Here is a 27,701-nt window from a genome sequence, read left to right as displayed (position 1 = left end):
TTGGTGATGTCAGTATTGATCTGACTCGTCATCTTTGTGATTTACATTACACTACAAGAAAATATGTATTTTCTAATGCACAACACGAACGTTGGGATAAGTAACGTCGAAAAAAGGCTTCTCCTGACATCGTGGGGGGGGGGGGGAGGGAGAGAGAGAGATGAAATAATTATGAGGAGGGAGACAGAGTTGTTTTATTGGGAATAAAATAAGAAAATGATAAAAGAAAAATAATAATAATTTATTATTATTTCACTAAATAGCCCTTAGGAAGTGTGAGGGGTTACTATTCATCATCTTCCTCAAGCAAACCCTAAAGAAAAAAATATCCTAGCTACCCTCGCCGCCGCTACCCATCTTCGATCAACGACCGTTGTGCAGGCCTACTCGTTTTCGTGCAAGCCGTTCATCTTGAGTGTTAGTTGTTTGTCCCTATCGCAAGTGTCGTCGCACCGTCGTCAAGTCAGTTTGTTCCGTCGTTGCTCCGTCATTCGTAAACCACCACAAGCATCGCCCATCATTGCCATCACCATTCGCGAGCCATCCGGTCGTGTCGTCTTCATCTTCTACTGCATCCTTCCGTTACGGTTTCATTGCTTGCCACCGTCAACGAACGTCAGGATGTGAGCAACCGCCAAGCCACACGTGCGCAAGATCCGCCCAGCTAACCATACTCGAGCCATTCTTTGTGCCTTTGCCGAGCCGACCCGCACCATGCGTCTGTTGGAACCGAGCCACACCGAGCTTTCTTGTGTGCGCCTGCTTCAATCGTGAGCTGCGAGCCGACCTGTCCTTCAGCCAAGTCGCCTAGCTAGTTTCCCCTCCAGCCAAGCCATTTTGAGCCACCTAGCCTATTTTTGGCCTTTTTTTTCCACTATTTTGGTAAGTTTTGATTGGGGTTTTGGCATACCCATCAAAGATTAATTGTTGGATCCTAATTAAATTAATTTTGGATTAATTAATTAGACTTTATTTGGAAGTTTGAGCTGTGGATTTTTCTCAACCAAGGATAAGTCGGATTCGACCTCAACTTTGAGTAAGTTGAAACAACTGAATTTTTGGGTCTGTAAGCAACCATTAAATTTATTTTCTTAGTATTTTACCCTTAATGTTTAGGATCTTCTTGGGATGTTTGGCATTGCCGTCAGGATTTCATTTCTTTGGATTTAGCTAATCTCCATGTAAGAAAGTCTCCTAATAGACCTTCAATTTGAAGTAAGAGCTTGTATTTAATTTCCCGTTATGCATTGATGTAGCTGAGATGCGTAATGAGTTTATGCTATGATAACTGATAATCAGGACATAGTTTATATTTATGTTGACTGTTGGTTATGACATGTTGATGATCATGTTTGATGATGTTATGTTTATGCATGAATTATTAATCTCATCGTTAAGACTACTACGATTAATATTCATGTCATGCTTATGATGCTATGTTATGTTGCATGTTATTGGATAGGTGTACTGTTAACTTTTTCTATTAGAGTCGTACCCACATGGGTGTCCCTCGGGATCACCATCTTTTTATGACTGTATAGTCCAACGGGATCACCAGTCCAGTATGAGATGATATGTTTACAAGTAGCTCGACGGGGTCACTCACACCCCGATTGTCTGAGTGTTTCCCTCGAGATTCACTAAAGACCAGTTTTGTCCTAGGTGTTCCTTTGGGTTCACCGAAAATCAGAGATGTTCCTACGGGATCACAGATTGCACGTGTTCGGGAACGTGCCAGTTTAGGGGTACCATTTTACATAACTCTAATAGGAAGTTAACAGCTACCTAGCGGGACTAGTAGTAGGTCCCTTACTGAGTATATTTTTATACTCACTCTCTTATGTTTAATTTTTCAGGCAGAGGTAGAGGTAAGAGCAGAGGAAAGCTGGCGAATGACAAGAAGTGACCGTGACATACCATAGGGGACCACTTTTGCTTCCGCCTAATGTTATTAGACTTTGATTTCAATATTTATGCACTTTTATTTATTTTGCTCTTTAAAACTAGATAGAACCCGAACTAGGAATTTGGTATTTTGAGATTTATTTCTATTGATTTATTTATCTATGATTTTAAATGAGTATTTGAAGTTTTGACCATGAACATTTGTTTTACCTTTCAATTTAATTTAAGAAATTTTATGATCTCAACTTAGTATGAAAAGTTGGGTCGTTATAGAGAGAGAGAGATTTTTATTGCTATTGTTTATGATTTATTGTTATTGTTTTTTATGTTCTCGGTCCTCCCTTCCGGTGCCATCGCCACCCCTATCTCTTCCGGTTAGTTATTTATTTAAGTTAGATTTTTAATTTGCTGTAAAATCATAAATCGATATTTTTAAGAACTTACTTGTAGTTCATGTTCTATTATGTCTTATTTATAGGTTTTGACATTCCTCTTATACCTTATCTGATTAAGGTTTTTTGTTAGACCACATGTTCACAGATCGCTTTGGAGTTGAGAGTGACCAAGCTTATATTTTTTTACTAGTACTTTTAAGGTTTCATCACTCTTTGGCTAAACTTATATTGAGCTTATTAAGACCTAGACATTTTTTATGGGCAAGTCGAGGTTGACCCTATCTATCTCTCTTTCAGTCTTGTTCTTACCCTCCTGTTTCCTATTTGTTGATCATTATACTCCTGGTTTCAAAGTCTACCCGCAACATCAAGAAATCCCAAAGTTAATAGAGAAAAACCTCCTTGTACAAAAGTAGAGGAAAACCAACTAGGCAAACAAGACGACCACCTAATAACAACTTCTTCCAAGCTAGAAGAAGGAACATTCATAAAAACATGCACAAAATGGCCATGAACAATAGCCGGTAGAACAAGGTTATGGGTGTTTGCATAAGGGTTCCGAAGAAAGTTGTTATGTGATTCAATCTCTAACACTTGATCATTTGATTCTCTTTTGGTTGAACATGGATGCTTGATTTGAGAATGTTCTTAAAATTGAAGTCTTGTAACGATGTTTGTACCTTTAAAGGATCTGAGCTTCAAGAAGAGGTTCGGTTTTTAAAAGTTAGAAATTCGTCTAATTGTTTCAATAAAATAAATTTAAAAAAATAAGTCCACACCGAACAACATTGTCAAAATTCATAAATTTTTAGAAAAATGTTAATAGAGCTATTTTTCCTTAGAAAAAAACACGTTTAATGATATTTGGAGTAAGAATCTTGTTAGAGAATTCAAATCGCAATACTCTTCTTACATAATTAAATAATAAATTAAAATATTATTTTGATCTCTCCAGTTTTAATTTTATTTTGATTTTTTACCAATTTAGAAATTCATTTAACTTCAATTTATCATAAATAGTTTAGATATAGATAGATTAATTTTAAAATAAAAAATTTGAAAAGTGAAAAACAAATAAAAGATATGAAATAATAAAATTTAAAAAAAATAAAAAAAAGTTAGATATGAGGACTAAATACGTAAACTAATCACAATTAAATTTTAATTAAAATTAATTTCATAAATAAAAAATAAAAAAACAATATTCAAATTAATTAAAAGCAAATGACATTTGATAAATAAAAGAATAAAATTTAAAAATACATGAAATAATAAAACTACGGGAGAGTTGAAGAGGTAGGGTTAGGGGGAGTTGAAGAGAGATTAAGAAGAATGAGAGAGAAGGAAGAGAGGTTATGATAACCCTTCCCCCAAACAAGGGTTGGGTTATGGTAATGACCCCTAGTTTTTATACTTTCACATGTCCAATTTCAAATGTCTAATTTTAGTTATTAGACTTATTAGAAAAAATCTAAGTTTTAGCTTAGGCATTATTTATTGCTAATTTTTTCAAAAACTTTTTGTTATTTATTAGGTTGAAAATCATTTTTGGTTCATGAAAGACACAATTTAATCTATGAATTTTGGTTTGTGACAATTTAGTCCACTTTCAAATTTGTAACGATTTAATTCTTAAATTTTAAATGTAACAATTTAATCCTTATACTTTTAAATTTATGACAATTTAGTCCTTAATGTTAACAAATTCATTAAAACCAGATACCAAATTCTATTATTTGATGACATATATTTTGTAATTTATAAAAATGTTAGAAACTCTAATTAGTTTATCGGTTTATTTATGCATGGAATCTCATTAAATCTTAACTCTAATTTCTACCGTAGAGATTAAATTGTTACAAATTTTAAAGATTAAGGACTAAATTATGTTAAATCATTACAAACCAAAGTTTAGGTATTAAGTTTTTTTTAGTTTTATAAAAGTTTAGGAATAAAAAATGAATTTTAACCTATTTATTAAATTTTAACTCTTAAATTTTGAAAACATATGTGGGCATCACATTTATTTTCATCAACTTTATTATTATTATTTAGTTAAATGAAGAAAAGTACTTTTAACAAATTAAATTTAAGATTAAAAAAGCGTAGTCCCTGCTTATTCATATTATCTCATATTTTTTACATGGATATTTGCGTTAGTTTATAATTTATATGTGTGATCTCGTAATTCTTGTCAACTCGCTAAGTACTTTCTTCCATAATAAATAATAATTACCAACCCCCAGATAATAACTACCAAGCTGATATTTGAAGTAAAAAATATTTAATTTTAATTGAAGGGCTCACATTATTCTTAGGAGTCTCATAAAACGAAGAAGAAAAAACCTTAGGAAGAAAAATCCACGTCACCATCCAACTAGGAAGAGTAGATCTAAGCCACGTGCCCATACGGTCTATTTAATTGTCTCAACCTACCTACGTGGTTTCTCATTTCCACTTATTAAAAACCCCCAAAATTCCCCCCCCCCCCCTCTTCTAAACAAACACTTATCTCTCTTCACTTTTCAAAACAAACCGCCGGCGACTGCCTCCGCCATTGTTCCCACCACACTCCGCCGTATCTGCCCCCCACTTCTCTTCTCCTTCCTCCCACTGTTTCAAACTAGTCTATTCTCAGTGTTCATCACCTAATCCTTCTTCTTTATCTCAATTAGTCTTTCCTCTGCAACTCACTTTACCGGCGCTCTGCCTTTTCTCTTCAACAATCTTCGTAAGCTCCGGCGGTTTTTTTGTTTGAATGTGCTTCTTTTCTGGCTTTTGCTGTTCTGTAGAATTTTGGAATTTCTCCCTTTTCTAAACATTCTCTACAACCCTTTTCGTTTTCTACTTCTAGCATCTTGTTTGTATGTATGCGACATGTGTTTGAGTGAAACTAGCTTAGTTTCAGTAATTTTATTCTTAGTCTGAGCCATTTTGAGGTCTCTGTGACTGTGGTTTTTTGTTCAGTACCTGTATATTTCCTGCTATGGCTTCTTTGTGTTGGTTTTGTCTTCGGAGTTAATCAACAATGCGAGCATTTTTGAAGATGAAACGGCTGATTGAGTTATTCATCTTGTTCGTTTTGGCTCCACTTTGTGCTCGATGTGTAAACCTATCTTTAAACGGCGACGTTTTGGGTCTGATTGTGTTTAAAGCTGCTGTTCAAGATCCCAAGCTGAAACTCGCGAGTTGGAACGAAGATGACGATAGTCCCTGCAATTGGACTGGTGTTCAATGTAGTCCCAGATCCAAACGAGTCATCGAGCTCAACCTCAATGGCTTCTCTCTCTCTGGTCGGCTTGGCCGAGGGCTTTTCCAGTTGGAATTTCTGCAGAGATTATCGCTCTCCAATAACAATCTTAGTGGAAATATAAGCCCTAATTTTGCTCGAGTGGAGAATCTTCAGATGATTGATTTGAGTGGGAATAACTTCTCCGGTGCTGTTTCGGATGATTTTTTTCGTCAATGTAGGTCATTGAGAGTCATTTCTTTGGCTAACAACAATTTTTCTGGAAAAATTCCTGATAGTTTGAGCTTTTGTGGGAGTCTTATTTCAGTTAACTTTTCCTCAAATCGGTTTTCGGGTTCTTTGCCTTCTGGAATTTGGTCTATCAGTGGGCTTCGATCCTTGGACTTGTCTGATAATGCTCTGTCGGGTGAAATTCCAAAGGTAATTGAGAATTTGTATAATCTGCGGACTCTTAACTTGAGCAAGAATCGATTCTCTGGAGATATTCCTGATGGCATTGGGAGCTGTTTGCTTCTGAGGTCCATTGATCTTAGTGAGAATTCATTCTCTGGGAATCTTCCTCAGACCATGCAGAAACTTGTTTTGTGTAGTAATCTGATTTTAGGCAGGAATTTGTTTGATGGAGATATTCCAGAGTGGATAGGAGAAATGAAAAGCCTTGAAACTATTGACTTTTCAGGGAACAATTTTACTGGTCGTATTCCAGCTACAATGGAGAATCTTCAATATCTAAAAGTTTTGAATCTCTCTTCAAATGGCTTTACTGATAGCTTTCCAGAATCTGTTATGAAGTGCCAAAGCCTTTTGGCATTAGATTTCAGTCATAATTTGATCATGGGTAATCTTCCTGAGATCGGAAGTTTACGCAAGCTGCAGATTCTGAGCCTGTCTGGGAATTATTTTGTTGGTTCAATTCCAGAAACTATTGGAGATTTGAAAGCTTTAAGCATTCTTGATTTGAGTGGAAATCAGTTGAACGAAACCATTCCTGTTGCAATTGGAGGAGCTGTGTCCCTAATTGAGCTGAAGCTGGATGGAAATTTTCTAGGGGGTGAAATTCCCTTTTCAATTGCTCATTGTTCTTCCCTTACAACTCTGTAAGCGTCCTTTCCTTGCTCACTTGTCTACTTTTGTTTGATTGAATTTCCATTTGCATTTTCTAGCATTGCATTTACTATAAACCGTTTTTACCTTAAACTAGTTTCTTGCAATTGTTCTCTCAAACTTGCTTATATGATTCAGAAACCATTTATGGCATTGTAATTTATGTCAAAGAAACTTGGCATTTGCTGGATATATCTATTTGTATATGAAGCATCAAAACTGTTATCGTTTGATTGGGGGTTGTAGTCAGTCTTTATAACTTTAGTTAGTTCCTTTCATTTTCTTCTTAGTATTTGAAAGGCTGGGCACACTTTTAGTATTTGTTTTGAGCTTCCTTCTAGACATTATAGAACGAGCACAATAAACGTCATTTTAAAGTCTCTTTTTCAGTTTTTGATAATTTCATGGATTTGATTCTGTCTTGGTGCAAAACTAGGCATCCTTGTAAGCACTTTAATCTTTCTTATTTAGTTTCCAATGGAAAATCTCTTTTGTAATCATGTAAAGGTGCTTTTGGGTTTCCCCATATTTCATTTATTCAATGAAATGTTTCTTATCTAAAAAGAAGAATTTGGTGTTTGCTCAGCATTTAATATGACCTAGTTTATCTAATATTTCTGGTAACATTTATCTTTGTCAAATTTGGCAGGTTCGCATCACACAATAACTTAACGGGCCCAATACCAGCAGCACTAGCTAAACTCTCTTATCTTCAAAATGTCGATTTATCCTTTAACAATCTCAATGGAACCCTTCCAAAGCAGTTGTCTAATCTTCCAAACCTTCTTGTGTTCAATATATCTCACAACGACTTTAAGGGTGAGCTGCCAGGTGGTGGATTCTTTAACACAATCTCCCCTTCGTCCGTTACTGGCAATCCATCCCTTTGTGGCTCTGTTGTTAACAAGTCTTGCCCTTCTGTCCTTCCGAAACCTATTGTTCTTAATCCCAACTCGACATCAGATTCCATTTCCAGCTCACTGCCACCAAGTAATAATCACAAAAGAAATAGAAATATCCTCAGCATTTCTGCACTGGTTGCCATTGGTGCCGCTGCTTTCATAATCATTGGTGTAATCTCGATCACCATTCTCAACCTTCGCGTTCAATCACCCACGTCGTCTTCATCTGCAGCTGCACTTGCATTATCTGTTGGGGATGATTTCAGTAATTCCTCCAGTCCCGATGAGAATTCTGGAAAGCTTGTGGTGTTATCAGGAGAACTTGACTTTAGCACAGGAGCTCATGCCTTACTGAACAAGGATTGTGAGCTTGGACGTGGTGGATTTGGAGCAGTTTACCATACTATTCTGCGGGACGGACACTCAGTTGCAATCAAGAAGCTTACAGTTTCTAGCCTTGTCAAGTCCCAAGAGGATTTCGAGAGGGAAGTTAGGAAGTTTGGAATTGTCAGGCACCAAAATCTCGTGGCACTTGAAGGTTATTATTGGACTCCCTCACTACAACTCCTTATATACGAATTTGTCTCCAGAGGTAGCTTGTATAGGTTGCTCCATGAAGCGTCGGATGACAATGTCCTGTCATGGAATGAGAGGTTTGACATAATTCTTGGGACAGCGAAAGGTCTTGCTCACTTACATCAATCAAACACAATCCACTATAACATAAAATCCAGCAACATTCTTATTGACTGTAATGGTCAACCTAAGGTGGGAGATTATGGTCTAGCTAGATTGCTGCCAATGTTAGACCGTTATGTTTTAAGTAGCAAGATCCAAAGTGCTCTCGGTTACATGGCACCCGAGTTTGCTTGCAGAACAGTAAAGATAACCGAAAAATGCGATGTGTATGGCTTCGGGATATTAATTCTAGAGGTGGTTACAGGGAAAAGACCTGTTGAGTACATGGAAGACGACGTTGCAGTCCTTAGCGACGTGGTCAGAGAAGCAGTGGAAGAAGGAAGAGCCGAAGAATGTGTCGACAGGAATCTGAGAGGGAGCTTTCCAATCGAAGAGGCTGTCCCAGTGTTAAAATTAGGCTTGATATGCACATCCCATGTGCCATCAAACCGACCCGACATGAGAGAAATGGTTAAGATATTGGAGATGATCAAATGTCCATCAGAATTACAAGAAGAATTGGGATAAAACTCAACCAAGAACACAACTGCGTATTAACCCGGGACACGGTCACATACCCGGTTCTTACGGTGAAAAATAATCCAGTGTGCTTTATCTGATGATGCCAATGGGCTTGTTTTTTTTTTTTTTTTTTTTTTTTTTTTTGGCTTAGTGTAATTTTTTTTTGCTTGTTTCTTGTAATTTTATTTCCTTTTAAAAAGTCACTGGATTCACTTTCACCAAGCTTCCTATTTAGTTATATTTCTTCTCTTCCATTAACTCTTTAGCCCCTAATTATGCCATCTGAATTTTTGTATGATAAAAGCTGAGGCAACCTCAGTAGATTATCTTAGTTATTATTATAATATTTTTGAAACTTAACTTTTTTTTCTTTTTCTTTTTCTTTTGCTTCTCTCTCAGCATTTGCTGTTCTTGGCAGCTTTCTGTTGGGGAAAGGACAAGGTTTGACTTGTCTACATTCGTTAAAAAGTACAATGGAGAAGGTCAGAGGGAAAAAAGATTCTCGAACCCACTTGAAAACAAAAGAATGAAATCAAAACTGGTGAGTGAAATTTTTTAAAAAGATGTAAAAAGTACATGGAAATTGGAAAAGAGAATTGTATAAAATTTCTTGGCCTTGGAATTGAAGATAAAACAATAGTGTTTTTTCATTATCTTAATTGCCTCCAAATTTTATATTCAATTTGTTTGTCTCTTCTTTGTTGTTTTCAATTCCCTCCACACCCCCAATTTTTATATTAATGTTTTTATTTTTATTTTTATTATAAACTTAGTTAACAAAAAGGAATAAAACCTTATAACGATGTTGATTCATGCAAGGGTGAACATGTAATCGACACACTTGATTTTTAGTGAAGTGTTGGTTTGGTTTGAAATTACAAGGAAACAACCATTTTCGATTTGATTTGATTTTGGATTTAAAACCGAATATAATCAAACCGAATATTTGTAGTTTTTATCCAACCAAACAACTAGTTTGGTTTGATTTAGCCTTGGATTGAACTACAAACACCATTAAATTGATGGCTATAAGATCAATTCGTCTCTTCGTTAGGAAGAGACATAAGATTAAGTTGAGTTGTATAAGTGACATTTAGATTAAAAAGAAAAAAGAAGGAATATAGATTAGGAATAAATAATTGCATATATACATGAAATGTCAATTACCGGTTGATTGGTCAACTTCATTAAGCTTAATTGTTAATTTTGATAATTTAAAAACTTTGTTTTTATAATTTATCAAAGGAAGCTGACCTTTGATTGATTTATCATTCTACATGTATAGGAAATAAAGACTAAATCATGAGAAAAAAAAAGTAAAAAGAAAGTTTATTATAAAAGCTAAAGGGATTGATATTTGAAGGCAGAATCAAATTTAATAATTATTTTATTTGAAAAAGGGGAAATATTATTTTAGAGGGTTGAATTAAGCAATGAGTTGTACCAATTGGGAGCTATAGTAAGATTTTTGTTGCCATTTTCTTGGGTTAATTCAAAAAGATGAGGTTAGGATAGAATATTAGGTACCAATTGGCATTTGAATACAAATAATTCAGTTATCAACCACATGGACTCCCTTTTGGAATTCTTTGACTATTATTGAAATTTCGTCATTTAATATATCATACTATGTCTCATTTTCATTAACAATCTGGGGGAAGAATATACAATTTTTAACATACTCCAAGTTTAATTAATAGTTTATTGTCTTTGATTATTTATTGTACCTATTTAACTACACTTTCCCTATGCAAAAAAAAAAAAAAAAAAAAAAAATTCTCATTTTCTCTCCAAATTTCAATTATACTTTTATTGGAGAAATTTACATTTTCCTTTCCTTTTTTTTTTTTTTTTTTTACCGTACATCCTTTTTCACCGACTCTCTGGAATCTAGAGTTAGACAACAATTGCTAGTGTAATCTGGTTGGGTTTTATGTCATAAAACTCGTAGATAGCTAATGTGATCTATTGACAGTTATTGATAAAATGTTACTATTGTAACTTCAATACGTGTTATTGATTATTTTATTAGTTTATTTTGATAACATAAATCCACTGAACTAACATACTAAGCTGCTTTATGAGGTTAGAACCGCAAGCTGCTTTTTGCAAACATTATAAGAATCAATGTTTGAAAATATAACTTAAAGAGCCTAAGAATAAAGCTGGGTATATTATCATGGTAACACTTGATAGAAACGCAATAATCCAACACATTTGTGTAGGTGACATGCGAGTGGTGATATCCTATTTAATGAATTTGCATAAGACTGGACCATAATATAGTATCTACTAGATGTAAATCCGTTAACTAGTTAGGTTTTTATTTCACCAGGATAACCTAGATAACTTAGTCTTAATATTGATTGTATATTATGAACACATGTTCTCGAGAGATTGTTCTTTGATTTGTACATGTGCTCTATTCATTTCATGGTTCGATCTTATACAAACTCTTTGACCTTTGCTCTAATGTCTCGACATGAATGATTAGGATCAAAATCATTTGTAGCACTTTAGAACAATTGTAATAACTAAAAAGCAAGCCATATTTGTAGTGTCACCAGGATAAGGTATCCGATTTTATCTATTACTACAGACCATTTAGTTTATCACTTAAACATGATCCACTTGTATGTCTCCACATACATGTTTAGGTTGGGGGTTAATGCAACTAAAAGTCAAATAAAATGAAACACTTTATTTTATTAGATAAATAAAATGTTTGTATAATACAATAAAAAACTACAAGATCACAAGATTTAGGGCATCAATCCCAACAAAATAATCCTACCATTTTGGGGACAAGATCGTTTTTAAGTTAAGTATGAGTATTCTTTTAAATGGTGTCTACGGTACTTAACCAAATGACTCTACATTCTCTATATGACACAAGAGCAGTTTCTATTTATTGGTTGAACCTAAACAGGCTGTTCATTAGAAGAGCACTGATACTTGAGAACTAAGAAGTAACTCATGGGTAAAAAGGTAACTAGTCCTAGTTGGTTTTACGAATATTCGTGAAGGACTAACTTTTTTATATTAGTCTATATCTGTGGACACAAAAATATATCTATAGTGTTTGTAATTGTGAATCTTTAGTGGACTGTACATATAGTTAACAAATATTGATTAATGTGGTTAATGAGTTTAGTCAATTAATTTTATATCGTTGTAGCTTTTAATTTGTAGGTCTGTTAAATTTCTTTTCTAACTCATAAAGGGTATTAAGGTTATTATAAATTGGCGGTTATTATTATAGTAAACATACATTTTTGTAATACATGATGCCCTATTTTACTTGTATTCTTTCCTTTCAGTTGTACTCATCTTAGTTAGCATTTTCTCTTCTAGCTCTCTTTGTACTATTACGAAAATACTTTAAAATTGGGATGGGTTGATAATGTTTAGATTAAGTTTTCCTTTTCTCATGCTTCTTTTAGGAATTGGAAAGAAAAAGAATTACCTTACCTTACTCATCACAATTAGCAAACACAACACTCAATAAAAAGGAAATTCTATTTTTTGGTTTACTATTATTGCTAGTTCAATGTTTGTTATGAATGGATGGCATATACAATATTCATGTTCTATTACAAAGCATATTTTTATGGGCTAAAAGGAAAAAAAAAAAAAAAAAAAAAAGAAAAAGAAAATCCCCATTTTTAGGTAATCTTACTATATATTGATCTAAATTTAGGTTTACTAAATCCCTATAAAAAGCCTTGGCATCCTTTCCAGAACTTCATCCACTCACAAAAGCAAGACTTGAAACATCACCAAAAGGCAAGAACACCCACCAAAGCCAAGAATAAAAAGGAAAAAAATGGCCAAGAAAATGATTGCATTGTTCTTGATGTGCATTGTTGTGGTAGCTGCTTTGCAATTTGCCAGTGCCAACAAGGAGGATGAAGTGGCCAAATATGAGGCCAAATTTGATGCCAAATACAAGTCTTGCTTTAAAACCTGTGAGAAGGAATGTCTAGAAAATGGCAGTGGCCAAAGCTATTGTGAAGTTAAATGTGACGAAGATTGCAATGAAAAAGAAGTTGCTGGTACTCTCTCTCCCTTCTCTCTATCTTCAATCTTAAATTATTTATTTCTGCAATATTTTCATCCATTCTTCACTCGTCTATGAGTTCTAGATCAATATACAAGAAACGCATCAACTTTTTCATCGATTTTATGTATTTTTTTTTGTAAATTTAGTAGAGTTTTCTCTTTTCATATTAATTTCACATTGTTGTGTGTGTTTTTCTTTCTTCTTTTTACAGATAAGCTACACATTGAATTGCATTGAATAAGGAGAAACAAAAGGAAAGAAGACCTCTCTTGAGAAAGAAGGATCTAGCAATACTATATCAAAATCAAACTTGTGATTTGATTTTAATATTAAAATCCATAAAGTTCTTGGCCTTTGGTGTTATCAATATGTGAATTGACCATTTTGTCATTCTGATCGAGCCTTATTTTTATTCCAAAAAAAGTTTATATTTATAATTGTGTTCATCAAATCGTATCCACATTTTGTTTAATATTTATATTCTCACACACCCCCCCCCCCCCACAAACATATATATATATACACACACAGGATCTCACAAAATTTAATTGATTTAAGGTGTTTAATTATCGATATAAGTTTGAATAACATTGATAAGCAATAGAATATGGATATATATATATATGGGGGAGAAAATGAAGCATTATTAACTTTCCCCTTGAGTGTGTATACACACAAACACACACACGAACAGTGGTGATAACCTATTATAATAATCATGTGAAAAAAAAAATGCTGAAAATAAAAAACTCTAATTAACATGAAGTCTCTAATAATATTGGTGGAGTTGGACAAGTACACATATTTTGAAATACCCAATTTGGACAATGATATAGTTAGCAAGTTGAAATAAGAAAATTAGATCGTTTTGCCAGACGAACAATACCTACTTTGCTTAATTAAGCAAAAGAGACTATGAAGATTATGAAGAAATAATGATGGGCCAATGTCAACCAAATATATATATATATATTTCTTTAACTATTAACTGGCTAAGTGCATATATAGTCATGAGTGACATAGACAACATTATTCAGATTAATTCAAACTAATTAAACAAAGCATATTAAGCTTATAAGTAACTCTCAATAATCTTTAATTAAGTTTTCAAAGAAACCTAAACTGAATTTAAATAATTCATTGCACTAGTTTAATCTAAAGTTAGCAAAAACATAATAATAATATTATTATAAAATTGTGTGGGTCATTAAACCTTATCTAACATTATCAACCACATAATCATAACATAGAGATAATATTATAAAGTTTTAATTACGTTTGTGATTAGTGTTTAACAATAATGTGTTATGCACTAGTTTTATTTTTTTAGACATATTTTGCACTCCAAGATTAAATAATTTTTAAAGAAATTCCAGCCAAGAAGAGAGTCTAATTTGATTTCAGGTGATAATCATGCATTTTTAAATTAAAAGAAATTGCATAATTTTCAAATATAACAATGTAAATAATAGCAAAATTTCATATTTTACGTGGATGCTAAATGGATAGAATTTAAAATTTTGCTATATTTTATAAATATTTTAAAGAGTTTTTCTATTTATAACAATTTTGCTAAACATATTAACTACTACAAAAATTGGATTACTTATTGACGTTGATACAGTGTCAAGTAACCCTATACTTGACATTTTAAAAAGCGTCAATTAATTGATTGTCAAGTATAGTCCCACTACTTGATACTAAAAAACTGTCAAAGTATTATATTTCTTGACGTCTTTTTTGTGTCAACTAAGATATCATACTTGACGCTTTTTACGTGTCAAGTAAAATAGTATACTTGACGTTGTTTACGTGTCCAGTAAAATAGTATACTTGACCCTATTTACATGTCAAGTAAAATAGTATACTTGACTCTTTTTATATGTCAAGTAAAGCAGTATATTTGACACTTCCTCTCAATTTACATTTCTCATTTCCCATTTCCTGTATTACATTCATTCAAATAAAGACATAGTTTCATCAATAAAATAAACTCTATAATCAACAATAATTTCATTCTTCAACAATAAGTCATATGCGTACATAATTTACAATAATATTATACAAGTAGTATGACTATTCATGTCTCTCCACAAACTACTCTCAATTTACAAAGACAAATAAAGTTACTAACTATAAGACTCTAGAACATTAAATTATGTTCTGACCCTCAATAATTACGTCTTTTCGAGTGTTAAAATACTTTATGAAGTCTCATAGTAAGTTTCACCAAATAATTCTTGAAGCAACAACCTACAATGAAATTTAGCAAGTTTTAGTAAAAAAAAAAAAAACAATTTAGCAAGTTATTCAAGTAAAGGTATTAATGGTTAGGGTCAATAGGTATTGTTGAGTAGAGAACGATATCTGTTGGCTTCACAACATCACTTGGACCAAGAGAGGAGGGGTTCTGGGTAGGGTCCTGATAATCAGGGGCCTTTATGCTATTTTTGCTAGATTTGTTGGCTGGTTCTCCCCCCTTTTGTTGTTGAGTCTAACTATTATCAACTTATTAACCCTTATTGCTCCTCTGATGCAGACCTATCTAAGCTATATTGTTTGGTTAGTGAGATTATGTCTTTGGCTGTTGTTGCCCAATTCCGATCTTTTTTTTTTTGTGGGTAAGCTCAATGAATGGGTTGGCTCATTGCCTTGGCCGCATACTATTGATAAGAATTATTTTAAGTTTCATTTTATTCGCCTTCTTTCTTTATTCCCTTTTTGAAGAAGGTTATCAGGTTGTGGTTGATTTTCCTTGTTGGTTCTCCTTTGCTATCATTGAGGCTTTGTGGTTTCTGGTTTTGTTTAATTAGTATTTCCTTTCGAAAATAAATTTACATTGTTGTAATTGTTGGGTTTTATGTCGTAAAACTTGTGATTTGTGAATGTTAAACTATTTTATTATTCAATAAAGTTGTTTGTAAGGCTCTGATATGAAAAAAAGTGCCATGTTGGGAAAAAAGCCTTGATGAATTTTTTTTGAGTAAGTATTGAAACATCTCGCAGAGAAATATGCGAAAGAAAGCAGGCGACACAAAGAGAAAAAATGTTAGCCAAAGGACTATATCGCATGAAGGTAAGTAACGCGATAATAGTAGATGGCAAGAAAAACGATGCACTGAGCGAGGTATTGGCAGGATACCACGAAGTATTAGTACCTTAGAGATTGAGGCAAGGAAGAAAATGGCTTGTCAAGCGACATGACAACTCGCTGTGGGAAAGGAAACAACGATAGCTTCTTAGGGAAGAGAACATGAACAGTTGGACAATTAAGAGTTTGACTTCCCAATGAGATAAGGTGTGCATCTATAGGGAAAAGTCAAATCGCCGTCTGACAAACAGACAATGTGTCAAGTTCAAATTGGTAACATAATGTGGTACGTGCTAAGACAACACATGTAAGGCACATAAGGGACCCTTGGATGTGAAAGGTCTCTATAAATAGGACTAAAGAGCCGAAAAAAGGGGTAGTTTTCCAAAAAGAAAAGAAAAGGGGAAAACCTTCCTAATGAAGGAAAAATGAGAAACTTTAAAATGTTGAACGGACGGTCAAAAATAGAAAGCAGGGAGAAGTTAAGGCTAAGTATTTTGTGTAACTAAAATGCCTAAAAAATAAGGTAATTTTAAATTTAATTATCTTAAGTTTGATATAATTATGTTAGAGTTATTGGGGTATTATTTTGAGATATTCGGTGAGAATTGGTTGATTTTGTAGAAATTATGATTAATTAAATATTTACTAGAAGAATATTTAATTAATTATTGAAATTTTGGAGTTTGGTGTTATTAGTAGTAGTAGTAGTAGTAGACCTAAGCCGGTTCCTCCTTCGTTACTTCCATTCTATAGTCTGAGCTGTGTGCGTTTTATTGAGCCATCTGAGTCGAGATCTCCCCTTATCGAGCCCTTTTGAGCCGCAAGTTGCCCTCCTCCCTCACTCTTGTTTAGCCAAGCCATTAATGAGTCAATTTAAGCTACTTTCCTATCTTGGTGAGTATTTGATTGGGTTTTAGGTATTGCCCATCAAATATTAATTTTTGGTCCTAAATAAATTAATTTGGATTAAGTTGAGTTATTTTTCTTACGTTGGATTATTTTTATTAAAGGTGTAATTGAAAGATTGTGGAACAATTATTTGGTGGAATCTTTCCTCAATCAAGGTTGATTTGGAGTTCAACCTCAACTTTGGATAAGTTGAATTAAAATAATTTTTGGGCCTTTGATTAATTAATAAATTTATTATTTTTAGTTTTTGGGTTCCCTTGCTATTTAGGATCTATTCTTTGGAAGGCTTGATCGTGATTGTTAGGAAAGATTTGTTAGCTAATCTTGAGATAAGAGATTCTACTATTGGACCTTTGAACTGAATTTAAGAGACTGCATGTATTTATGGTTATGCATTGATGGTAGTTAAAATGCATAATGCGATGCTATAGATGATGACTAATATTATGTTTATGATGATGCATGATATATTAATCACATGATTAAAGACGTTATGATTGATATTCATGTCATGTTTATTATGTTTATGATATGCTACATGCTATGGATGAGTGTTCTGTTAACTTTGTCTAGTAGGGTCATACCCATATAGGTGTCCCTCAGGATCACCACTTTTTTATGACTGTGTGGTTCGACTGGGCCACCAGTTTATCATGATATGTTTTATGAATGATCCGACGGGATTACTTAGAGTTCGATTCTCTTTGGTGTTCCCTCGGGTTCACCAAAGACCAGATGTGTTCCTACGGGATCACTAGATTGCGTGTGTTCGGAGCATGATAGTTTTGGGATACTTCATTATGGGACCCTAATGGGAAGTTAATAGACACCTATCGGGACTAGTAGTGGGTCCCTTACTGAGTATATGTTTATAATTACTCTTTCTATGTTTAATTTTTTAGGTAGAGGTAGAGGAAAGCTGGCGAATGACAAGAAGTGACCGTAACTTGCCATAGGGGACATTTTTGTTGCTTCTGCCTTTCATTTTTTAGTATTTGATCTTTTTATTCTTATTTGAATATATGAAACTCATGGATTATTTTATGTTACTTTTCTTTAAAAGTAAGACAGGGCCCAAACTAGGACTTTATTTTCTAGCTTTTTTTAATACATACTTTTAATTATGGTTTATAAGTTTTTAGTGTTCTTTTCATTTTAAATGTTAAAGTCTTTTTTTTGCTAGTAGTAATGACCTCAGCTTAGTATAAAGAGTTGGGTCATTACAGTAACATCTTAGTTTTAAAAGCTGTTATTTAAATATAGTTTCCGATTATTCAAGCAATAGGTTGTAAGTGACAAAACTATTTACATATGTGTGGTTGTGAATAACTTTAGAGTGTTTGGTTTTATGAGCATTGTTTGAAAGAAATGAATGTGGTTTTATTACATCTTTGAATGATCACATATGATTTATGAATCCTACTTCTATGACTGTTAAGATCCATTCTTTTGAACGTTTTCAGAAAATAAGGTGAAAGGGGTAAATGTTTCCACAAATTCGAGTATTCTTTGAACGATGAAAAAACGTGTTTTTATAAGTAATGGAAAATGGTTTTGAATATGATTTATAAACCACTGGTGGACCTTTGTTCTGAGAAATAGGTTCAATACATGATGCATGTTAAGTATTATATTCTTCCTATATGTTGATGGTTATGAAATGTATTATTAATTATGTTGTTTTGTGCTATGAGTAAGCAGTGATATCGTGTTGTATGATTGTGGCTTTTTTTATCGTATGATGGTGGATAGAATCTTATATAACTCGCGTGATACTGGCGATAGCGAATCTTAGGTCAGCGAGGAGAGAATTTCCAGATTGGGGCGAGTTGTGAGAAAGATATGATAAGACGTGGTCGGATATCCTAGATAACTCGTGTGATATTGGCGAGAGTGAATCCCATGTCAGCAAAGGAAGATTCCTAGGTCTTAAAATGGGATTGTTGCGAAAGAATTCCAGCGTAATGGCATTGTAGCGATTGCTGTGAGAAAGACACTGATGAGATGCTGGTGGAGTGTAACTCTCAGATATAAGAATGTGAATGTGGCGAGACGCTATTGGATATCCTAAGTACCTCGTGTGATACTAGCGAGAGCGAATCTCAGGTCAGCGAGGGAAAATTTCTAGGTCTCAAAATGACAATGTACATTGTGGTTTTGATAGTGGTATAGTTAGTAACTCGTGGTGTGGTTATTTAATTGTGGATGTTATGCAATATATGTTAACTATTTGCTACGATGAACTTCATGTGTTATAACTTATTGCTTGTTTTATTGTGGGTTCTTGTAATTTCCCCCAAAGGTTTTCTCAAACCCGTTATTCATTAAGTTCGTTAACTTACGTTTTAAGTGTTTTTCCTCTCCAGGTTGTTAGACATTGAGGCCATGTGAAGGATAGTCCTGAGGCTGTGTAGGTAAGCTAAGGAGGGAAGATAGAGTGTCTCTGTAGTCTTACTTGGTGTGCTAGTCATGGTATCTTGTCATGCGTTCAAGGAGTCAGTTGGTAATATTGCCACTCTTTAATGCCCAAACCTCAGCTAAGCAGGGAAGAGAGACATGAGAACCATGAATAGCTGAGGTAGGGTAAGGAAGCCTTGACAATTGTCGTCTGGTTTGAGGTCGCGAGATGAATAAGGTAAGAAAGAAAAAGAGAAACTTCACACCTGTAAACGCCTGCCTCATGGAGGTAATTGAAGAGGCAATGGAGAGAAAGAGGCAATAATTAAAGTGGAGGCTGAGTACCAGTGCCAAGAGAGTTCCACCAAGCCTACTATTGCGGCACGAAAGATTGCACCTTGGTAGAAGAATAAGGACGCCAGAAGACCAGGAGGTTTAATTTATATGAACAAAGTATAATTTGTAATTTGTAATTTGCAAGCCTTAAGTTAATAATGGAAAGAGTTTAAGATTTTCGTTATACTATATATGTGTGTTATTTTCTTAAGTGTTTCCACTATCAAAATAAGTGAAAGTCTTAGGTCTCTAGTGGAAGAGCTTCGTTAAGAGATGAGAAAAAAGAAAAAAAAAAGAGTTGTTCTGCTCATTAGGCATTTAACACATTACCTCGCGAGAAGTATTCGATGAATGTCTAGGTAGCACGCCCTTCATTTAGTCTCGAGGTGTGGCATTTGGGACGGGGCATGACAGAATATCCTTCAGCTACGATAGCAAATCATGCATATATTTCACATTCATTGTATGCTTGAGTTGTAATATGTTGTGACTATCCTGCAGCTACGGTAGTCAATCATGCATATATTTCATAATTATTGTATACTTTAGTTGTAATATGTTGTGGCTATTTTACATATATTTTGTAGGCTTGAGTTTTTGTCATACTTAGGTAGTTTTAACTTGTTTCGACAGTTAAAGTGTTACTTAGACACTTTTTTTAGATATTTTGTATTTGGTTTTTTGTTTGAAAGTTATGCTTGAGTAGTTTTAACTTGTTTTGAGAGTTAAAGTGCCACTTAAACCATTTCTAGAGATTTTGAGGTTGGTTTTGAGTTAGGAAGGTACACTTGGACATTTGAAAGTTGTTTGAACCTTCACCTTTTGTTAGGACTTTAACCTTGCCGTTTTGATTGAAAACTATGCCATTTTTAGGTCTTTTTGACGCTTTGAAACATACATGACACTTTAAAGCATATGATATTTTTAAAGTTTTTTGGATGGTTTGTAGAAGTATCACTTATATACTTTTTAGATTTATTATAGGTAGTTTTGTGTTTTGTAATCACACTTAGGCATTTGAAACTTGTTTTGTAGGTCGACTTTGAGAGTTAAGACACTTTTTAGCATATTTTTAGTTGGACTTTTGTTTCAAAGTCACACTTGGGGCATGTAAGTGTTGTTTTGAGAGTTGAAGTGTCACCTAGACACTTTTCGGGGACTTTTTAGGTTGGTTTTGGGTTTGAAAGTCACACTTAGGTCATTTGCATATAGTTTGAACCTTCACTTATTTTTAGGATTTTAAGCTTGTCATTTTGATTGAAAATTATGAAAGTTTTAAGTTTTTTGATGCTTTAAAACATATAAAAATTGAAAATTATGATACTTTAAATCATGGCATGTTTTTAGCTTTTTGGATGCTTTGTTGAACTATCACTTAGACACCTTATATATATATATATATATATATATATATATATATATTGTAGTTGGTTTTGAGTTTGGTAGTCACACCAAGTTGTTTGTAGGTCGGTCGATTTTGACACTTTTTAGGACATTTTTTTTAGGTTTTTGGATGATTTGAAACATATATGAGGATTTTTGTATTAAAGTACATAGGTCATTTTTACACTTTATGGGTACGAATGTAATTTACTTTATATATTTTGATACTTGATTCATTTGAAACAAGTAGTTAAGGTTTAGCATGTTTTTATTCATTTTAATGTACCTTTTTCAAGTTTATGTAGTTTGAAATAGCGGAGAATGACTCTATTTTTGTGAAGAATTTCTAATTGAACTAACAATTTTTTGTGTAGTTAATATCTTTTTTGTTCATTTTGGTATGCCAAAATGAAAATTAATATGGCTCATGTAACTAGACACACTAAAGAATTATGGTTTTGTTATATTTTGACCAAAATATTTGAAAATATTTTCATTTTTAAATTTTTTTGTTGCAGTGATCGATATATTTTGTTGTAGCCAGGAAATTCATTATATATTTGAAAATTATTCTAAAAGCATACAATATTAATAATAAATGTGAAAAAAATTTAAAACCATTTTTGCTACGTTTTTTGTGTTGCTAGAAATATGTTAGGCAGTTAGAAAGCCCTAGCGATGTTTTGTGAATGGGAAAAACGAAACAAATATTATTTGCTGGCACATCAGATTCTCTTTGGATTCTTTGATATTGTCATTTAATATAGGAAGTTGAACTTAAGTTGAAGAAAAATGGCAATGTTTTGTGTTAACCATTTTGGATTTTTTTCAAAAAAGAAAAAAGAAAGGAAAAATAAAGGAAAAAGAAAATGCAAATAATATTTTATATATATTTATTATTAAAAAAGAATTAAAGAAAAGAAAGTGGAAAGGAAGAGAAGTAAAAAGGGTTTTTTGGTTTTTTTCTCTCCCAGTCTTCTTCTCCACTGCCAACTTTGTTTCTTCTCCCATTTCTCATCTTCTTTGGGTTCTTCAACTTCAGCTCTATGTTGAGAAAAGAATTGTAAAGATTGGAAGCAAATATTCTGCAATTTGAAGGTTGAAGAGGATAGAGAACATCAAAATCAATTTAATTTTTGGACTGATTGAATTCACAGGGACATCTTCCAGTTGTTAAGTTGGTTTGCACGGCTCAAGAGGAATTAAAAGGTGAGGTTTATCTTTTTAGAAAGGTAATTCAATTTCTAACAAGTTTTGTGAAGGAAGCATGAACAAATTCTGATTTTAGATTGGTGTTTTTTGAAGAGGCATTCAGGTCATAAATTTGGGTGTGAATTCATGAAGGCTCTGGTTTTTCAAGTTTTCTAGATCATACAGAGGGAGTTAGAAGCTTTACTAGGTATGGTTGAAAAGCTTATGAAATGTACTACAACGTTTATGAAGAAATCTTGAGCTAAATATGATTGGAAGTAAGATTCATTTCAGGAGCAAGTCAGAAGATAACAGAAGATTCGATTTTTGGACTCTCTTTGTTGACAATCTTGTCTTCTTTCCTTCAAGTAAGTTGTATAGAAGGAGAAAAAGAAGATTTTGATATAAAATACATTAATTTTGGTGAATTATTTGAAAAGTTATGAATGTTTAAAATTAGGCTGTTAAATCTGGAAAATTCTGGGGAAATAGGAGAAATATTCTTTATGTCTAAGTTTGGAATTAGGTACTGACATGTTTTGTGCGTCATCTTAAGTTAGTGTAAAGATACAATACTATATAAGGTTTTGACGCTTGGTTTTGGTTAATTTGATAGGCCAAGAGGAAATAAGTTGAGTCTACACTCCAAGGAACTAGCTTAAGGCTGTGAGTGACAATAGATTTCAAAACATTTATTTTTAATTTTTATGTATGATTATATTTCTATGAATAGTGCATGATTTCTATGAATGGTTTCAATTAAGCATAAGTTCAAGCCGAGAGTTTATGATGAAATTTATATATGATCACGTTATTATCGACTTCCTAAAATGTAGCTGAAACAATATCATTTTAAGCAAATATTATTTTTAGATTTTCAGTTTTTCACAAACAATCTCAGTAAGCTTGAGTTTTACGAAAGCTAAAGATAGCAAGCATGTTTTAATGTTTTCGTAAGATTTTCTGAGGATTCATGTTAACTACATGATTGACATATTGAGCCCGAGGTATATGGTACTGTGTGCACACATGTTGGATTCTGTTGTTGTCGTTGAGTGTACTCCATAGCAACGATGCTGTCGTGAGTGTTGGGTGGGCCCCACTAGGACAAAGACGATGAGAGTGTTAGGTGGGCCCCATTACATCATAGAGCAAGTAAGCGTTGGTTGTACTGGGCATGCCCTACACAACGTCGATTTGTCATGTTAGTTAAAATATTTTGATATACTTGATATGCCTTACTAGATTTCAATGAAGTACATGTTGAGTATTTGAGAAAGATATTCTTATTATTATAGGATTATATTTACAGCTTGATTAAACAGATTTATATGTGTAAAATATTCATGTACTCTTATCTTTAGATTTACAGTTTAAAACTGAGTCACTCACTAAGTTTTATAGCTTACCCTTTCAAAATGTTTTTCTCACTTTCCACGTAGAGATCAAGCTCCCAGTGCCTAATAAACTGCCTTAGTCTGCTGAAGCTCCCAGACCGATTGTCAGTACGTGATTGGAGTTGTACATAGCGTCTGTTTTGTTGTGTTGTATATGTCTTTGTACAATATAGATACTCTACAGTTTGTGTAAACTCTAAGTGTTGCGGTTGTGTAAACCTTTGTTGGATATGTTTTGGTTATTGTGTCTCTATCAGGTTTATTTGCTAATAAGTTATTCCAGGGCTACATTCATGTATGTATATGATTGGTCTAGGTTCCGCTCTGTTGTGTTACATGTAAAATAGTTTATATACTAGATTAGAATGTTCATTAGGTTCAAGATTTCAGCAGAGTCGACAGGTATTGTTAGAGGAAAGTGATGTCTGTCGGCTTCACGTCGTCTTTCGGGCTAAGCTAGCAAGTAGTCTAGGAGAGGATGTGATAATTCGTGGCCAACAATCAAATTTCTATAAAAAAAGGTATTTGACACATGCATATATATATTTATGCCGATGATTTTATCGTGGGGAGAAGTTTTCTTTTTGCTGACAAAAATATTTTCGTCTACGCACAAAACAAACGTGGATAGAAATTCTAGTTTTGTGGACATGACGATGATCGTTGGTAAAAAGATATCTTTGTTGACGTTTGTTTCGTGGACAAAAATATCTTTTTTGCGCACGAGTTTAATTGGCGTGGCAGTTATGTCGATGTAACGTCAACAACGTGGGCAAATGAAAAGATGATGAGGTTTCGGTTATGAAGCATGCCCATGCAAAAACAACTTTGATAGAAGCTCTACCCACATTTTTCTTAAGATATGCCTACGTTACTCTACGTCGACAAAGACCAAAATTCTTGTAGTGATTGTATTGCCAAACCTGCTAATGATTCGATTGCTTTTTATTTGGCCATGTTTCCTTCTGGGATTTGCCTTCCTTTACGCACTTCCTTCAAATCTTCCTAGGTTTGGTCCAACTTACTCCATCCAAATTGCTTCAAATGGTTCACATCATCTGTTGGGTTGTTATGTCTTATGGAGTCAATATGGCAGTGACTCTCTATTATCGGTTGCAACTTCTATATATTTTCTTACCCTAAGTCATCATTGAACATTCGATGCCTATTTTTATTATCTAAGTTCAAGGGAGGGAATCATTGTGAATGATCCTTCTTCTATAACGAATTGGAAAAACCACTAGTTTTGGGATAGTGGTAACTAGCTTTCTCTTGGTCCTGATGGTTCTCATTACGCGGTCCAGATGGGATTTGGAAGTTATAGTAAGTTTTCCTTCTTAAAAGTGTTTGAGCTCTTTCAGCGTTCTTTATTTTCTTTTTCTTTGCTATGTACAACTCCACACTATTACCATGAGTCTTATGATGTAGCTTCATTTTTAAATACTGTCTACAATCTTTTTGAACATCTTCCTTTTGGTCCTTCATTGGTTTATCAATAGAACTTATGGTCTCCTAAAGTCGCTTATTCTTGCAGATCGTTTTATTGGCTTTTGAACCTTGACCTTAGCTCTAACCAAAATTTTATTTCTTCTCTTTTTTCTTTTATTTTAACTTTTTTTTCGGAGATGCCTTATCGTTCTATCTATATAATTGAAGCTCACCATAAGAGTAACTAAAAAGGGCAGAAAAAAACTTAGGGGGAATTAACCTTACCGATGACGAACCTACTAAATGGTTTTTGATCCATCTTCCCTCATTCTATTCTTTCTATGATTCGTCATCTTCTCACCTCTATGGTGAAACTCCTCCTCCTCTTGAGGATTATTGCTTTCTGAATACTTTTTTTTTAATTTTCATTGTGGTTATTTTAGGGTGGGTGGTGAGGAGGAGCTGTTGGCGTAAAGCTTGCTCTTTGACAAGGTCTCAGATCTAGGCGCCCTCCTCCGTTAATTGGGTATGACGACTTAGTTGTGGATGTTGCTAAGACAATGACTGATCTTTGTAATGTGAGTTAAACATGTTTTCATTCGTCTCTTTTTCTCTTCTCATTTTTTGTTGGTAAGCTAATCGATTGTGAAGTTTGTTCACTTTGATTGGTCTTGCTTTAGCTCTTTTCCTCAAACCTGTACTCAATTAACAATAGTGAAAATGAGCATGGTAATCTTAACGAAGACTCATGTTCGACTGAAAGAGCTCATCCAAGTCCAATCTAATATTGCTTATCTTATGAAACTTCTTTTAGAACCTCAACCGAAACTTAAGTCTTCCAAAGTTGATGTCATGATTCTTCATTTTAAATTTGAAGTGGTTAAGTTCTTGCTTTTTGACACTACATTTCTTGAACATAAATTTAGTGAAACTAACACTTACATTAAGATGCAAAATTCTTGGATAGAAGATAACGCTATATTCAACAATGAGGGAAGTTTGTTTCATTATCTGGATATGAAATTTGACTATATTCTAAATCAAGATTTTGCAACACTTCAATCCAACCCTAAAAATCCATTATGGATAAGAGTTTTAATTTTATCTTTTAACTACAAGCAATACCTAGTCAAATGTCCATAATCTTGATGGAAGAAGCAGTATCTATATTTGTCTCTTTGATTCGGTCTAGTTCTCATTGGTTATAATTCTTTTTAAGATGTTGATATGCTTTATCTCCATGAGTGTTTGTCCTATATTAAGAGTGTGACTAAGGTGGAACTATAACGATCCAACTTTTACTATGCTGAGGTCATTACTTTTTAAAGGACAATAAAAACTTTTTTAAAACAAAAGGAAAAATAAAACTAATTTTCATAATCAAAACCTCAAGTACTCATTAAAATCATAAATAAATTAATGTAAGCAGAAATAAATCTCTAAAATAAAATCCTAGCTCATGCCCTATCTAGTTTTAAAAGAGTAATAATGAAAATACAAAAATACTGAAATCAAAACTGATAACATAACAACGGAAGCAAAATATTTTTCTATGGCACGCCACGTTCATTTCTTGTCATTCGCCAGCTTTTCTCTACCTCTACCTTTGCCTGAAAAATTAGACATTTAAAGAGTAAGTATAAAAATATACTTAGTAAAGTTCTGCTAGGTGTATGTTAACTTCCTATTAGAGTCTTGTAGAGTAGTACCCTTAAACTAGTGTGTTCCCAAACACGCACAATCTTTGATCCCGTAGAAACATTTTTGGTCTTCGGTGAACCCAAAGAAACACCTAGGATAAAACTGGTCTTTGGTGTACAAAAAAGAACACCTAGGACAAACTGGTCTTTAGTGAACTCGAAAAAAATACTAAGATAATCAGGCTGTGACTGGCTTCGTCGAGTCACTCATATACATATCATATTGGACTAATGATCCCATTGGACTACATAGTCATAAAAAGGTGGTGATCTCGAGGGACACCGATGTGGGTACGACTCTAATAGATAAAGGTAACAGAACATCCTATCCATAGCATGTAGCATAACATAACATCATGAGCATGAGATGAATATTAATCATAGCATTCTTAATCATGAGATTAATATTTCATGCATTAATATTAACATCATCAATCAACATAAACTCAGTTATAACTATCGATCATCATCAACATCAATACATTATGCATTTTAGCTACGTCAATGCATAATAAGAATATCACATGCAAACTCTTACTTCAGTAAGGAGAATTTCTTACCTGAAGATTAGCTTGACCAAGTTCTAACAGCAATAGCCAAGCTTTTCCAAACAATGAAGTCCTAAACAGTAAGGGAAGATACTAAGTTCAATAACTTAATTAACAGTTGCCTAAAGGCCCAAAAATCATTTAGTTTAACTTACCCAAAGTTGAGGTTGTATTCCAAATCAACCTTAATTTAGGAAAAATTCCACAGCTCAAAGCTTCTAGTTAAATCTAACCAAATTAATCCACTATTAAATATCTCATGGGTATTATCCAAAACCCATTAAATACTTACCAAAACTTACCAAAAAAAAAAAAAAAAAGGGAAAAAGACCAAAATATAGGTTTGTAGCTCAAAATAGCTTGGATAGAGAGGAAATTGACTCTAGAACAATGCCTCATGGAGAGGTGGCGGAATGTGAAACTCGGCGACGTGCATGAGAGATCGGGGCTTGCGACGGTTGACGAAATATGAAAGCTCGATAACGTGCGTGAGGCTTGT

The 27,701-nt window shown here is 33.6% G+C and overlaps 2 protein-coding genes across 2 annotated transcripts; both read left to right on the top strand.

Annotated features, from left to right (window-relative positions):
* The first annotated feature begins 4,762 nt into the window (after positions 1-4,762).
* LOC103496751 (probable LRR receptor-like serine/threonine-protein kinase IRK) lies at positions 4,763-9,014 on the top strand. Its single transcript, XM_008458738.3, has 2 exons — positions 4,763-6,647; positions 7,304-9,014. Exons 1-2 carry the CDS (start codon positions 5,329-5,331, stop codon positions 8,760-8,762), a joined length of 2,778 nt encoding a protein of 925 aa, XP_008456960.2. The 5' UTR covers positions 4,763-5,328; the 3' UTR covers positions 8,763-9,014.
* A 3,466-nt stretch (positions 9,015-12,480) lies between these two features.
* Positions 12,481-13,270, top strand: LOC103496750 (major pollen allergen Ole e 6-like). Its single transcript, XM_008458736.3, has 2 exons — positions 12,481-12,811; positions 13,031-13,270. Exons 1-2 carry the CDS (start codon positions 12,583-12,585, stop codon positions 13,054-13,056), a joined length of 255 nt encoding a protein of 84 aa, XP_008456958.1. The 5' UTR covers positions 12,481-12,582; the 3' UTR covers positions 13,057-13,270.
* Positions 13,271-27,701: the final 14,431 nt, after the last annotated feature.

The sequence above is a fragment of the Cucumis melo genome, chromosome 10, assembly GCF_025177605.1.
Source record: "Cucumis melo cultivar AY chromosome 10, USDA_Cmelo_AY_1.0, whole genome shotgun sequence".
Lineage (NCBI taxonomy): Eukaryota > Viridiplantae > Streptophyta > Magnoliopsida > Cucurbitales > Cucurbitaceae > Cucumis > Cucumis melo.
Note: the sequence above shows the minus strand (reverse complement) of the source record. Positions and strands in the feature narration are given on the sequence as shown.

Coding starts and splice junctions, on each gene's coding strand:
- LOC103496751 (XM_008458738.3), top strand. CDS start 5,329: ATGCGAGCATTTTTGAAGATGAAACGGCTGATTGAGTTATTCATCTTG. Junction 6,648..7,303: donor TGTTCTTCCCTTACAACTCT/GTAAGCGTCCTT, acceptor CAAATTTGGCAG/GTTCGCATCACACAATAACT.
- LOC103496750 (XM_008458736.3), top strand. CDS start 12,583: ATGGCCAAGAAAATGATTGCATTGTTCTTGATGTGCATTGTTGTGGTA. Junction 12,812..13,030: donor CAATGAAAAAGAAGTTGCTG/GTACTCTCTCTC, acceptor TTCTTTTTACAG/ATAAGCTACACATTGAATTG.